This window comes from Lygodium microphyllum, chromosome 15 (genome assembly GCF_053477565.2).
Source record: "Lygodium microphyllum isolate KBCC chromosome 15, Lygodium_microphyllum_v1.1.10, whole genome shotgun sequence".
Taxonomy (NCBI): domain Eukaryota; kingdom Viridiplantae; phylum Streptophyta; class Polypodiopsida; order Schizaeales; family Lygodiaceae; genus Lygodium; species Lygodium microphyllum.
The window spans coordinates 65,429,925-65,445,442 of NC_141149.1; the positions used below are offsets into that span (position 1 = coordinate 65,429,925).

The following is a 15,518-nucleotide window of genomic DNA, read 5'->3' on the forward strand; positions in this document are numbered from 1 at the left end:
AGTATTCTAAACATTCACAAAGATTTCTCTTAATTGGATGACTACTAACTAGACATACTTATTGTTGCAATGTCAACCATGGATCCTAGAGCAAGTAAACTCGGTCTCGGATCATACCAATTATTTAGTGTGAGGGTGCAACCACCTTCAAAAAGCTATGAAACAAATTGTGTCAAAAGCCCCTTTACTACTAGAGATGCATGCTAAGAGCAATCCCTTCAAGATCAATACTTGTGGTTTGTCAATTTGCTCCACCCATTTACCATAGACATGAAGCTTCTGGAGTCTACTCCACACATTCTCTAGACTTATCCTTGTCCCCATGTCCGCATTCACAATGTCGAACTCTCTTAGGTTGCAATTTCCTTCTTTTAGACTTGGGAGCCTTTTTCGGCGGTTCAAAGGATCTCCATCCTATTTGAAGGCCCACACTACGTTTTCCAACTAGATTCATTTTTGGGCTGTGGCAATTTGGCAACATTTACACAAGGTATAATTAACTTGCCACCCTTACTTCAAGAGATCTTTGCATCTCTCTTTGACTATCTTGCTACGAAAGGATAGAATTGACCTCAATTTTATCTTTTGTATGTAATGCTTGTAGGCTGCACTAACCCTGTGTTTGTTTGGTCTCTTTGTAAAATGATCGTTATTTACTCGCCAAAAGAGGTGCCATTAAAACCCACCAGTTAGCAATGCATTACAAATATGTAACAATTAAAACAGAATACAATCATACTAGGAAAGGTTGTCAATAATATACCCTTGAACTAGACAAAACCTTTTTTTGGCTAATCCTTGTCAAATTGAAAATAAAAACACTTGACAAGCCATCAAAAACCTCTGAATAATTAAAACACTCCATGGAAAGAGAATGATTAATATGTACCAAAAATCGAGTAATTAAACGTTTAAATTAGAAATCTCAACATTAGGAGAATGATTTATGCAATCCTAACTCAAGTACCAAAGATCCAGTACTTTTGACTGCATGTAATTCAAGCAAAATGTAAGCACATGACACTACTAGTTGAAGTACGCGTGTGCGCGCCCATGCGCATGCATACACAGGTGTCTTGTTCAAATTTTGATTCAATTCCATTTTTGCCAAGTGGATTATCTCATGCCACATTCTCATGATCAATTTACTTCTTCGGTGATTTACAGACTTCCCTCTTCCACCTCAAGCTTCATGCACCTGCCAAAGCTACACTCTCAAAGACAGCCTGTAGCAACGACTGCCACATCACTTGTATAGATATGACTTGTAAAACCACAAAGAGGATGCTTTATGCAGAAAAGTAATACATTTTAAGACATGCAATGTGGTGGGACTGCAATATTTTAAGAAAAATGTTGTGCGACAAAGTCCACGATATAGAAGATGCCAAAGTGGGATGCCTTTTTTCATACAAATCTGCAACAGCAGCTCCGGCATAATGTGCATTGAGCAAAAGAATATTTTTAACAATCATGCCCCAGCAACACTTAGTTTCAGTTCCAGGCCTGATATGACTGCAATTGCCTCCTGTGATGTTGATCAGTTGGAAAGATACAACTCTTAGAAACCACCTGCCCTGTGACAGTGTGGCACTGAAGAGCGGTAAAGAACTGTGAGCCCGATTTCATAGATTGTTTAAAGGATACCCAATGTTGTGTGTATGGCACAGCATGAGCTTGGCTGCTCCACATCTTAACTGCTTGCTTCTGTAAGCATGTTCCTTGCCAACATATGTAAGAGGAGCATAAAGTCAACAATGTATTTACACACACTGATCTTGTTTGCACCTCCTGTATTGTTAGTGAAGGAATCTCTTCATGAAACTCTTAGTCCAGGAAACATTGAGAATAAATATGCAGAAGCATAGAGATATCACAAGTTTACATTGCCTGCACTTCACTTTAAATGTGAACCATACCCATAAATCCTTGAGAATTGAGGCACTCTTCTAAAAAGATTCTGAGAAAGTTCCATTTCCAGATTTCGAGTCTGCAACATGTATCCTCTGTGCATATTCCCTCCATCCAACGAGAATCTCCCATGCTCTGGCGGAACTGCGTTAGTTCTTGGAGGGATATATCCCTGCTGTGCAGATCCTGCTTTCACCAGTGCACCATATTGAGAATCAAATTTATTTGATTCTTTTGGACTGTTTGCATCTTTCAAATTTGCCTCAGACTGATTTCTACGAAACCCTGTCTCAATAGCATGCTGACCATTCAGTGGCTGACAAATGGCAGCTCTTGTGAAAGGCAACTTAACCGATTGCCTGTTTACACAACTTGATGTTTGAGGTGACCCAGGGTCACTATAACATTTTGGCTGTGGTTGAATATTTGAAGATTCACTGTAAGCAAATTATTCAAGTCAGTCCATGAAAGTTAACATACACAACTTATCTTCTCTTATGAATTATTTGTAGGTGAAGTTAGATATTTAGTTCATAATAGAAGCCTTAAGTGCCTCAAAAGTAAAGAAAGTCCCTCCATACTGCAATAGGAACAACCAGAATAGAACCACTCAAAGGTTGTCAGTCAGATTCAAGTATTTAGACAAGAGATTGCAAAATAGCCCATTAAGGTACATTGAGCCTGACCTAGTGACAGATTCCTTAATTATGCGCTCCAGCTCTTTAGGTATAATTCTGCTACCTTTTCTCTGGGAAAAAACAATAAAAATAGATCAGAATGACAATAAAGTTTTCTGTAAGCAGCAGCACAATATCAAGCTGATATTCACGCCACACCAAAAGGTCTCAGTATGCTGCCTCAATACCTGGCCAAATGATTGATTCGCAGCAAAAGACTCAGAATTGTCATCTGTAAATTGAACAAAGGGATGTTCCAAAAGCTGTGCAGCAGAAGGGCGATCAGCAGGGTTCCTCTGGAGACAAAGCCTCAGAAAGTCTTTTCCTTCTGGCGACAAGTTTTCAGGAATCGGAACATCACGGCAGTTCATGACCTTGAAAATTGCTGCATACTGAACAGGTAAACTTCTCAAACTTCAGGCAGATAGTCAGCAATCTCTTTGATAAGCTAATACTCCTTTAAAAAGATATGAGCACATTTTTTACAATGTCAAGATCAAGCAAAAGCCTCAGAAAAATTAGAAGATTCAACAACATTGTAAGCATAGAGTGAAAATGATGTATAGGAAATGGTCGAGTCAATCCATACACTTGTTTGATAATATCAACAGCAACCTTTGCTCCCTACCCCACCAGAGTATATGCGTCTTCCACCACGCACTCCTTGTGCTACCTCTCCTTTTTGGGCCACCAAGATTTTTATGCATCGTTCTTAGCTTACTACGCTCAAGGCAATAAGACACATCCAACACACAATAAGTTCTCACAAGCAAACGGAGACACTAAGATCACACAAGGCGATCGGTCCTCCTAGAGACCACCACATTATGCAGAGGTTTCCACCACCCATTTTTGAGTCCAATGTGTTATGTCCTTGGACATCCAGATTGGCACTAGTAGCACTGGTCATCATGAGGTGACTTAGTGCGAATGTACTAAGGGCACCTTGGGTTCAGGGCAGCTAAGTCCTATGAATAAGATTCAAGGCCCTATTGAGCACATTCATTGTATAATCACCAATCTTGGACTCTTGGCCCATTGACCAACTAATCCGTAGACCGGGTTGGTGTGAGTTGCCTGGGAGCTAGTAGCACTCCGGGCCACAACCACATTCCAAGGGCTGGCATCCCATATAGGGCATGAGTCTGTTTGGCTCTATGGTTGGGAGGTGAGTCTAATGTCCAATCCCTTTTATAGTAAGTTTGGCTTGTGTCATTGGTATCAATGTTGGAGAATGACAGCCAACTATGGAGGAGAGAAAAGAGAGACAACAAGAGTGTGCTGAAGCAAAAGAGTAGAGTGTACTTGCTGAACTGAAATAATGAGAATAAAAGGTACAAGATAGATCTAAGATAGACCTAGCTCTAACTCAACTAGAGTTAACTGACTCTAACTCTAACTCTAAGAGTGGTGACACAACTTATAACTTTAGTTGTGTTCACACTAAGAACTGAAAAAGAACTAAAGACTAAAACATTGGGCACTGCCCATAGAATTGACGAATTCTAACACCTCCCTATAATGCCAATGTGGTAAAGTATAGAAATGATCAATCACCAAAGCGTAGCAAGTTCAAGGACTTGCAAAAAGCCTCAAACTTCTCACAAGGTAGTGCCTTAGTGAAAATGTCTATAACATTTTCCTGTGTAGAAAACATACATCAAGCTAATCTCTCTTGCATAGTATCTCTCTCTGACATAATGGTAATGCACCTCAATATGTTTCGTGCAAGCATGAAATACAAGATTTTGTGCCACTCCAATAGCACTCTAAGTGTCAGAAAGAATGAGTATAGAATCCTCCAATGGTAAATGTAGATCAGCCAACAATCTGCGTGAAGAGTGTGAGAGAAAGCACTCAGGATATGCGCGTTGATCGAGGTGTGTGCCGTAGTTGAGTGAGCAGTGAGTGAGAGTCAAGAGTCAAGAGATAGGTGTGTACCAATATGATACACACAAAGAATAAAAGAATGTTTTTATACTTAGGATACGTTACACTTACACCCGCAAGTATGTGTTCACATGTGTAAAGTAATATACACTCGAGAGTAGCGTACGGGCCTTTACACCCAACAAGTGGTACACACAAAATAAAAGAATGTATTTATACTTAGAGTATGGTACACTTACACCCCCAAGGGTGTGTTCACATGTGTAAAGTAATATACACTCGAGAGTAGTATAAGGGTCTTTACACCCAACATCCCACTTAAAGGTCCTAAGAGAACCTTTAACCAACTCCCACTAGTCGAATGCAATGGTCATGTTGAGCCTTTGCAAGACTTATAGTGAGAACATCTACAAGGTTATCTCGTGATTTGATCTTAGTTAGTGTGACGAGACCATCATCCAGAACTTTGTCTGATAAAATGATATTGCACATCAATATGTTTGGTATGTGCATAAAACATAGCATTCTTGGCCAAGCATACAGCACTCTGGCTATCACTTCCGAGTACATGTGTTTTGGTGGGAAATCCAAAATCCTTGAATCTAGAGCACCAAGAAACTACCCCACCAATCAAGGTAAATATGTATCCGCCACACCAGTAGACTTGCGAGTATCCAAGTCACCTGCCATGTTTGCATCACAATTACCTTACAAATCTAATATACCCTTTCCATAGCAAATACATTTTCTTTGTGTACCCTTAAGGTATCGTAAGATGCATTGCTTTGCTTTCCAATGTGCTTTGCCAAGATTTGATATAAACCTGATCACAACTCCCACTGCATGAGCAATGTCAGGTCTAGTGGAAACCATAGCATACATGAGTGAACCACAAGCTAAAGCATAAGAAACACCCTTCATAGAGTTGGCTGCCTTATCATCTTTTGGGCAATCTGCTTTGCTAAGCTTAAGATATGGTGGAAAAGAAACACCAAGTGGCTTAGTATCGGCCATAGAAAAATGATTAAGTACTTTGCTAATGTACTTTTCTTGTGAGAGAAACAAGAGTTGCTACTCTCTATCTCTCATCACACGCACACCCCAAAGGTGTTTAGCTACACCCAAGTTCTTCATGGAAAAGGCTGAATTCAACTGTCTTTTCAATGCATTAACCTGCCTTTTATGCTTGCCAACAATAAGCATATCATCCACATAAAGCACAAGTATAATAAGACTTCCATCATCAGCCTTCTTGATATATAAGCAATGATCTGCATTGCTCCTTTTAAACCCATGTAAGAGTATGAAGGCATCAAACTTTTTATTACACTATCTAGGAGCTTGTTTCAAACCATATAAGATTCTCTTAAGCTTACACACCAAGTACTCCTTTCCTAGTATAACAAAGCCTTCTGTTTGCTTCATGTACAACTCTTCTTCCAAATCACCATGCAAGAATGTAGTTCTAACATCCATCTGATCAAGTTCAAGATCCATAGATGCTACGATAGCAAACAATACCCAAAGAGTGGTCATTTTGACAACATGTGACAAAACTTCTTGAAAGTCAATCCCCTCTTTCTGTGTATAGCCCTTAGCACAAGCCTAGCTTTGTATTTGGGTTTGCCATCCACACACTTGATTTTATAGACACATTTGTTAGGAATAGCTTTCCTATCTTTGGGTAATGGAACCAAATCCCAAGTATCATTATGATACAATGACTTCATTTCTTCCTGCATGGCTAGCTCCCACTTTTTCTTTAACTCACATGATAATTTCTCTTTATATGTAAGAGGCTCACCTTCGTTTGTGAGCAAAATGTAGTCTAGAGAGGGATCAAACCTTTATATAGGTCTCCTGACACGAGTAGACCTTACCCAACGATCTATGTTATCAAGCAATGGATCCACATCCAAAGGAATATCAATGACCTTATTATTTGGCTGTTGAACTGCATGTTCAAGTTGTTATAATACATTTTCAAGCTGCTATAATTCATTTTCAGCATGCTGATTTTGTTGCTCAAGTTAATTTTTAGCATCCCTTTGTTGCCCATTTTCGGGGGGCTTTTGCAAAATCCCTTCAATCTGTGCAACAAATGTTTGGTACATGCACTTGGGTACATGTATTGATACAATCTCGACGGATTATCCTCTAGAAATTTGGGGCTTTTGATAGAAATTGTCAAATTTGTGCCCAGGAATGCCTTTAGAGCAGAAATTGCAATGAAATTTTGGGGATTTCACATGTAACTAGTGGCTTGGTCCCTAAATGTGTCAATGATTGCCTGAGGAGTGCAGCAATAGACACCCTTTTAACTCTGGAAATCTATTTGCAGATCTGCAATTTCTTCAATCTCAAGATTTTTTCATTGCTGGTTGGTACTTTTGTGTACCGTGGTTACCTTTGGTGACTGGTTAGTCAATTTGGGACTGCAAATTATGGCTGGAAACAGTGACAACAGTAATCTTTTGCACATTAAGAAGCTTGAGGGTGCACATAATTTTGCAATTTGGCAAAAACAATGCTACAATGTCTTGGTGCAAAAGAAACATGTAAAGCCCATCAAAACAAGGGAATCAAACTAGCAAACATGGAACAAGACGAGTGGGATGGCTTTGATGAGCTTGCTTGCTCTACCATTGAGCTCTCAGTGTCAGACAACTTGCTCTTTAGCATTGAGAAGCTGAATTCGGCATATGCAATGTGGCAAAGGCTTAAAGAATTGTATGCTCACAAAAGTGCAGCCAGCAAGGTTTATTGGCTGAAAAAACTAATGGACTTTTTCGCGTGAAAGAGGGTACAGCCATGTCTGTATATTTGAATGAGTTTAACTCAATTTTCAGTCAGCTGATTGCTTTGGATCTTCATATTGATGAAGAGTTCAAAGCTACCTTCTTGCTATGCAGTCTACCTGAAAGTTGGGATACTTTCAGGATAGCTTTGAGTAATTTGAATGCTCAGCTGTTATACTCTAATGTGGAGAGTTCTTTGCTGATGGAAGAACTCAACGGACGGAATAACTTAGCAAACAAGTCTTCAAATGCATTACACACGAGGCAAATTTCAACATAAAAGTAGTTCTGAAAACAGAGCACGCAACAAATGTCGTGGAAAGAATGTGGAGTGCCATCATTGTGGCAAAAAGGGGCACTACAGAAGGGGTTGCTTTCAATTGAAGAAAGAGAATGGCAAAAACAAAAACAACGAAGCCAACAAGGCTGAAAATAAGGATAGCAAGCCTGTCAAAAAGAGCAATGTGAAAATAGAAGAGGTTAATGTAGTCACTCATGATAATGATAGTGATGGTGATGTACTTCTTGCTTTTTCTTTGAGTGCACATGTATTGACTGCAGATTTTGAGAATGATATGCACACTTGGATACTTGATTCACGTGTGTCCTTTCATGACCACATCATGAGTGGTTCTCTGACTACAATGGTGGTGTACATGGTGTTGTCCACTTGGGGGATACATGCATGTAAAATTGCAGGCATTGGCACTGTGAAACTGGAATTTCAGCATGGCTCTGTGTTTGTTTTGCATAATGTGAGACATGTACCTCAGCTCAAGAAGAGCTTGATAAGCACAGCGCAACTAGATGATGAAGGCTATCACATCACCTTTGGGGATAGCAAATGGAAAATCTGTAAACGCTCTTGCATTGTTGTCAAGGGATCCAAAAGTGATACCTTGAATCTCTTGCATGTATCTAGTGTGCATGACCATGTAGTCACCATAACCAAGTAGCCAAGTGTTTCTTTGTGGCATAGCCGATTGGGACATGTGAGTCAATCTGGAATGAAAGTACTCTCTCGTTTGGGTTATTTACCGTCTTTGAGGTATGCTGATTTTGCACCGTGCGATCATTATATTTACGGTAAACATGCTCAAACATCACATAAAAAATCTATTTCTCTAAAGTCTTCACCTTTAGAATTTGTACATTCAAATGTATGTCAAATGCCAGGATTATCTTTAAGGGGGGAGAAGTATTTCATTACCTTTGTTGATGATGCCACACACAAAGTATGGGTTTATCCAATCCGTCACAAAGACAAGGCCTTAGATAAATTTAAAAAATTCATGGCACTTATTGAAAATCAGACTAACAAAACATTAAAATGCCTTCGCTCTGATAATGGTGGGGAATATGTGTCCAAAGCCTTTTAAGACTTTTGTGATAGCAAAGGGATTAAAAGGGAGTTTACTATTCCTCATAATCTGCCCCAAAATGGTGTTGTAGAGCGTACGAACAGGACCATTCAAAACAAGGTCCGTCAATGATGTCACATACTGCTTTGCCCCATGGATTTTGGGAAGAGGCAGTTATGACAACCATACACTTGATTAATCGATCACCAAACGGGTCTTTTGTGGGAGGGGGTGGGGGGCAGGGGGGTTTTGGGCCGAATGGTCTTCTTTATCTGTCATAGCAAAAGTATGTCACTAAAGTTCTACAACGTTTCCAATATGTAGGGGAGGAAAGCCATTAGTATACCATTGCCTCCATATGTGAAACTTAGTGCAAATGATAGCCCTACTTCAAATGATGGTAAGGTTGAAATGGCCAAGATACCCTATGCTTCACCTATTGGTAGCTTGATGTATGCTATGGTCGATACACGTCTTGACATTGCATTTGCAATGGGAGTGGTTAGTGAAGGGTATCATGAGATATCTTAAGGGGACAAAGAATTTGTGTATTTGTTTTGGTAAGCAGAAGTCATCTGTTGTTGGGTTCACGGATGCAAACTATGTTGGCCATCCTAACTACAGGAAGTCTACTTCAAGATATGTATTCATGTTCACAGGTGGAGATCTCTTGGATATCTAGGCTGCAAAAGTGTGTCACATTGACTACCACAGAGACAATATGTGGCTGCCACCATTGAGGCATGCAAAGAGACTTTATGGCTTTCACGTCTGGTGAGAGAGCTTGGTATTACAGAGGTTCCTATCCTCCACTGTGACAATCAAAATGCTATCATGTTGGCACGGAATCTTGTCTTTTACACAAAGACAAAGCACATACAAGTAAAGTATCACTTTATTAGGAATGTACTTGACAACAAGGGCATTGAACTTGTCAAGGTACATACAAATGATAGCCCTACAGACCTTCTCACGAAGGATCTTTCAGCCGAGCGGTTTGCTCATTGCAGCCAGATGATGGGGGTTGGATAGCATATGTGTCTTTCAGCTTTATACATACATAGAATTAGTTGATTATTTTCTTTACCTTCAGACACGTTGCCTTTAGGTGGGAGGTTGTTGGGAATAAAGGCTCACTGTGCCTTCTACCGTGTTCGGGTGTAAACGTAGCCAAATGTACTCCCCCTGCATCATGTGCTACATGTCTAGCAACCCTTCTTGTGTGTTGAGCTAAAGGAGCATCCATTTTACTCTCCTGGAGAGTTTGTAACAGCCATCTCGGGACTGTTTTTGTTGTATTTACAGCAGCCCTTTCATGCTATACTGCATCTTCCACTGCATGTGGCAAACCATCATCAATATCCTACTGTTCATGCACATATGGTGCAGCAACAGCTTGCTGTATTATGTCTGTCCGGCCATTTACAATAGGCATGGACTCCAAAGAAAGTGGCAAGAGACCCTGAAAGACATCACCAATGTCACGGGTGGCTGGCATTTGAAATTGATCATATGAAAACATTATTTTTAGTAAATATGACATCCCTATTGACAAAAACTTTCTTTGTGTGTCTGTCATACAGGCGAGAGCCCTTGCTTTCCGAACTGTAGCCAGTAAATATGCATTTTACAGCCTTGTCATCAAGCTTCCCACAAAGCTCTTTCGGAATATGTACATATGCTATGCAACCAAACACCTGAAAGTAATTAACCTTGGGTTTCTTAACACGCCAAGCTTCAAACGGGGTGATCGTCTTTAGTGCCTTAGTGGGTGCACGATTCAACACATGATTTGCACATTGAAGGCCTTCTAACCAAAATTTATGAGGCAGCCCCTTGCTTTTAAGCATACAACGAGTCACCTCCGTAGGATTGTGATTTTTCCTTTCAACAACACCATTCTGCTGAGGAGTCATTCTCAAGAGTCAAGTGAGTGGATACTAAAAAGGATGAATGAGTTGGTGAGACGAGAGAGAGAGAGAGAGAGAGAGAGAGAGAGAGAGAGAGAGAGAGATTTCAAATTTGGATGTATGTGTGTGGATGAGAGAGAGAAGATGGCTGCATTCTCACAGTGTATGTGTCATGAGAGAGAGAGAGAGAGAGAGAGAGAGAGAAGGGTGGTAAAGAAAGAGACTTTGTATGAGAGAAAGAAGAGAAGAGAGTTGCTAGGTGGTAGAGAAGAGAGAGCCATTGGAGAAAACAAGAGGGAAAACCACAGAAAATGTTCACCAAACAATTATTTGACCTCGGACAAGATGTAGTTGACCAGCACAATGAAGCCATCGGGGACCTTCGGACAGCATTGGACGGGCCGGACTGGATAGGATGGATCGAACAGGTCGACCCATCCATCGAACATGGACAACCCTGCTCCTGGTGAAGATACATGTTAGGCAAGCCCCTTTGTTGAAAAAAGTGGCCATAGGAAATTTGGCCACATAATAATTCTTTTTTAATAAGTGCTTCATCATGAAGACTAAAGTCTTTTATTAAATCAATTCTCTAAGGGCACCCCTCTATTCCTTTTCTCTATCCACCCTACCTCTGCCTATGTGTCCCACCTTTTACCACCAAAAAGAAGAAAAGGGGGACGATTCCATTTTACATTTAAAGTGGACTATCTCTACTTCTCCTGCTCCTCTCTCTCTCGCATATTCCTTAAGCTTCAAAAATATAATCTCTATTTCTCCAAAACCTCTCTTGTTTACAAAGTCATGTCTTCTCACGGACTATCTCCCTTTGATGCACCCATTCCCATAGAATCTCAACACATGAAGGATGCTCATCCGGCTTCTCCCTAGCACATGGGCAGCATCCTAAAGCTTCTTTTTTCAAATTCAAAGGAGATCCGTCAATTGTGACAATTCTCCAAGCTCAAGTGAAGGAAATGCAATGCCAATTAGAGCTTCGCGCTCCCCATTTTCCATTTGTATCCGCAGCCATGAGGACGTTGCCTCTTCAATTCCAACCTGATCCCTTTAAAGAAGAGGAGAAGAAATGAGATAAATATCAACTCATGGTTGGCCAAATGGGTAGCATATTTTGATTTGTATCAATTCGATGACACTTAGTACATCAAAAAAATACAAATCATGTTACAAGGGAAAGAATACGCTTGGCGAGTGGGCTTGCGCCCTAAGCCAACAACTTGGACTGATTTTCAATCCATTCTTTAAAAACATTTCATGACCAATGATCAGATTGAAAATTTTCAAAATTTATTTGAGCTTGCTATGGGGAAAAAAAGCTTAGATGCATACTCGCAGGAACTTAAAGATTTATTGCGTAAGACGAAGGCCTTGGATGATCCTCAAGCACTTCTTTACATGCGATACTTTTAGGATTGCCACCGGACTACCAAAATGAGGTGCTCCATAATCCTCTTCATTCACTCAAGGACATCTACATATATGCAAAGAATTTTGTTAATACTTTGGCTGCAAGTAAGGGTAGCCAACCAACTGCGGGTTCCCATCAAGCTACCTCAATCTTTAAGTCGAAGAAATCATCTACCCTCGACAGCAACTCATCAACCAACTTCGGAGTTGCACAAGAAAAAAGACGACAAGCGTAAGGTTAGCTCATTAGGCCTGTGTTTGCAAACTCGTAGGCTCCTTCAACTATATTCCTGCTACAAGCATCAATTTTCATTCTTGTGTTACAAATTCAAAGGCTCCTTTTCTTCAACAATTTCCTTGCTCCAAGCAACACCTTATCATCCCTATATTTACATATTCAAAGGCTCCTTCAATAGTCTCCCCACTCCAGGGAATCTTTCATGCTACGGCACCCTTATATCAGATTCACTTCATTATTTCAGTTCTTCATCATCTTGTTCATCTAAGTTTCTCTTCTGTTCTCAGTGTTTGTCATACATACCCTGTGTTTCTCCCGCAAACCCTACTCTCTCTGGTTGCTCACTCATTTCCTAACAAATGTGCATTTTTAGCACTTAGCTTTGGTATTATTAAGTTGTGCACATTTGAAGTGCAAGTCACTTAAGTCACAGTAACGGCCTAAGTACCCTAAATATGCATTGGGTGACATTGGCAAAAGTTGTACTAAGTTATGTTGGAGAAGTACTTGTGGATGCCCAATGTCACTTTAAACCTAGGATATTAATTGGGCCTTAATCAATTAATTAAGGCGAGTCTAATGCCATTAAAGTTGGAAACAACTTAAAAGTTTCAAAGGGTTAGCACATTAAATGTGGATGTGGACAAGGTCAAATGGATAATTAATTAAGTTTTAAACAATTTAATTTGAGAATTTTTAAGTAATGCTGAAGATTGCTTTTAGAAGACTAACACTCGGCAAACTTGCCCATGCAAGCTAAGAGGAGGCTGTTTGGAGCTGGTTGAGTGTGGAAGCAACCATTCAACGGCTGAGGGAGGAAGCAAGAGTTGACCTACTATAGAAGTGAATTCCAACCAAGGAGGCTGCGAGAATCAGGCAACAGCTGATCGTGCAGTGCAACAAGACAAGGACAGCATGTTTCCTTCTCCACCTCAGTGAGAGGCAGCGATAGAAGAGGAAGGCACATCAGTCATGCTGGAATTTTACCCCCCTTTTAAAGCTATTGGCGCCATCAGAATTGCTAGTAGAGCTACCATTTAAAATATTCTCTCTAGCTGATTTTCTCTCTCATTCCCAAACATTCCCTTAGCAATTCTCAGCATATTCTAGCCTCTAGTGAAGAGCATCTGTGATTTTTGCTGCTGAAACCCTGATTTACAGCAGCAATTAGGGTTCTCAATCACCTTGGAATCCATGCCCAATAATTGAAGAACCTGTACTCAGAATAACAGCTGTTAATTGAGAATTCACAACTGATCTGAGGGATGAGCACATTCTCATTTGATTTGGCCCGGATACAAGAGCCCAAGGACCAATTTTTGCCCAATCTTTGGTCAAATCAAGGGGCAAATTGATTCTGATTGTTGCCGGTCATTTAATGACAGCAATTTGTATTGAAGATTGAAGGAGATCAGCCAAAATCTCAATGTGCTTCATCTTAGATCAATATAAGTGAAAGAAATGCTGCAAGGAGCACCAGTTGTTGGGGCCAATCAGGTGTTAGCTCTCCGAGATTAATCAATGACGTGTGTAATTTCAGATTTGTAAATTTGTTGCTTGCTATAATTTGTGTTAAATCAAGTCATCTACCACCCTTTCAAGGTAGGAAAGATGGTTTCAGGAGTACACTTGGGATTTGCCTTACCAAAGTCCCCAACCATGCATCAATGAAGTGTGCACAAACAGACATCACTTCAAGTCAACAACCAGTCATGCAAATGAACATGAAAATTTTGCTCTCCTAGTTTATGTCTCTCAATGAGAAACCCTTGGAGTTGAAAAACAGTCAAATGTGTAAAAGATCTTATGTTAGCAGTCATGATCATCTCCTATTTGTAATCCCTGCACCAGGTCAGTGCATGACATTAGGAGCAAATCTTGATGACTTTGGTTGACTTGGTCCCTTTTTTGTCCATGTCGATATTTTCAGGCCTGCCCCATGTGTATTGGGCCCTGAAGCTATTGGAGTTTTCCTTGCACCCTTGAAATTCATAAGGATTGGCAACATTTGTTGAATGTTAGTCATGCTGGAGGTGCAAATGAGAGGCATTCTAGGGAGAATCCTGGCATTAACTATGATGATCCTAAGGCCTAGGAACCCTAGTATCCTAGTCCAGGAAAGCCATGAGCTAGGTTTTACACTTTTGTGTTTTTATAGCATAAGCCTATTTATAGCCAGCCTATCATTAGGGCAACATCCCATCAGTCATCTCTGCGACTTATTTCTGTCTTCCACCTCCAGCCTTCTAGCCCAGCACCCTTGCTATCACCACACATTGTGTCTCATACAAGGGCTTCCTTGGTATCAGCCTTTTTCTGCAGCAGAGTTTTAGATCACCTTCATTCTTGCTCTTCGAGTGTTTTTATCTTCCCGTTCAAGCATTTCTTCTTTTGCTGCCATTCAAACACGGTTTCATCACCTTTCCTCATCCAGTTTTTTCGGTATTCATTTCACTTTTATCCAGATTCCATCTGTATTCTAACAAATTTAGCCTGCACCTGAATGTTCATCACAATGCCTGGTTGACGAACTCAGCCTATGTTTTTGTGCTCATTTTATGAATAATAATCAGCCTTTAGACTGTATGCACCAGTTTCAGGTAGTATTCAGCATCCACTTGTGTAATTAGATGTGCACTTGTCCCTGTACCTGCAATACTTCAGGTGTGTAGGCATCCTCTGCAGTAGCTGTCTTGGGGTCTACCTTCAACTGTTCAGACTTACTTCTAACATGTTATGAATTGTAACATGCTCTAGAGTTAATGTGGGATTATCATACTGCCAGCTTGACCCAATGTGACAAGCATTTCCTTTAGTTCCCTACTTATACACAGAAAATAAAGCTTTGCTTTCAGTTTTTACCCATTCTCCTTTATGTGCTCTTCAAATAATTCTGAATAGCTTTTTCAAACATCCAGAAAATATAAAAAGAAACTTTATGCCTTAGGTAAGAAATGTAAATTTGCAATCCTCAACAGAAAGACAATTATCCATATACTACCAATTCTCTATTTAGACTAAAGCTTACCCCTTCATATTGAAACCAAGGGGGTTTTCCAGTGACCATCTCTATCACTGTACAACCAAGACTCCAAATGTCCACTGCAAGTTCATATCCTGTATTTCTTTGTAAAATAACCTGAAACCAAGTAAAATGTGGAGCAACTCAAATTTGAAGATTTTGTAACAGGAGCATGCTGCACAACCCAAATAGAGAAATCCCTAAAGTAACTCAGCAGTACCTCTGGAGCCATCCAATATGGACTTCCTTTAAAAGAAAGTGGTGCTGTATCTTCACTAACCTG

The 15,518-nt window shown here is 40.2% G+C and overlaps 1 protein-coding gene across 2 annotated transcripts in view; it reads right to left on the reverse strand.

The window, feature by feature from the left end:
• Positions 1 to 1,437: 1,437 nt before the first annotated feature.
• The window catches only part of LOC148024620 (uncharacterized), a 164,352-nt gene continuing 150,271 nt past the window's right edge, over positions 1,438 to 15,518 (reverse strand). For both annotated transcript variants that reach the window (XM_087694248.1, XM_087694247.1), the window contains exons 8-12: positions 15,456 to 15,515; positions 15,242 to 15,352; positions 2,777 to 2,980; positions 2,598 to 2,659; positions 1,438 to 2,348 (exon numbers count right to left, since the gene is read on the reverse strand). In XM_087694248.1, the coding sequence (XP_087550374.1) occupies positions 1,898 to 2,348; positions 2,598 to 2,659; positions 2,777 to 2,980; positions 15,242 to 15,352; positions 15,456 to 15,515 (888 nt within the window). In that variant the 3' untranslated portion in view covers positions 1,438 to 1,897. The remainder of the gene's footprint in view (positions 2,349 to 2,597; positions 2,660 to 2,776; positions 2,981 to 15,241; positions 15,353 to 15,455; positions 15,516 to 15,518) is intronic.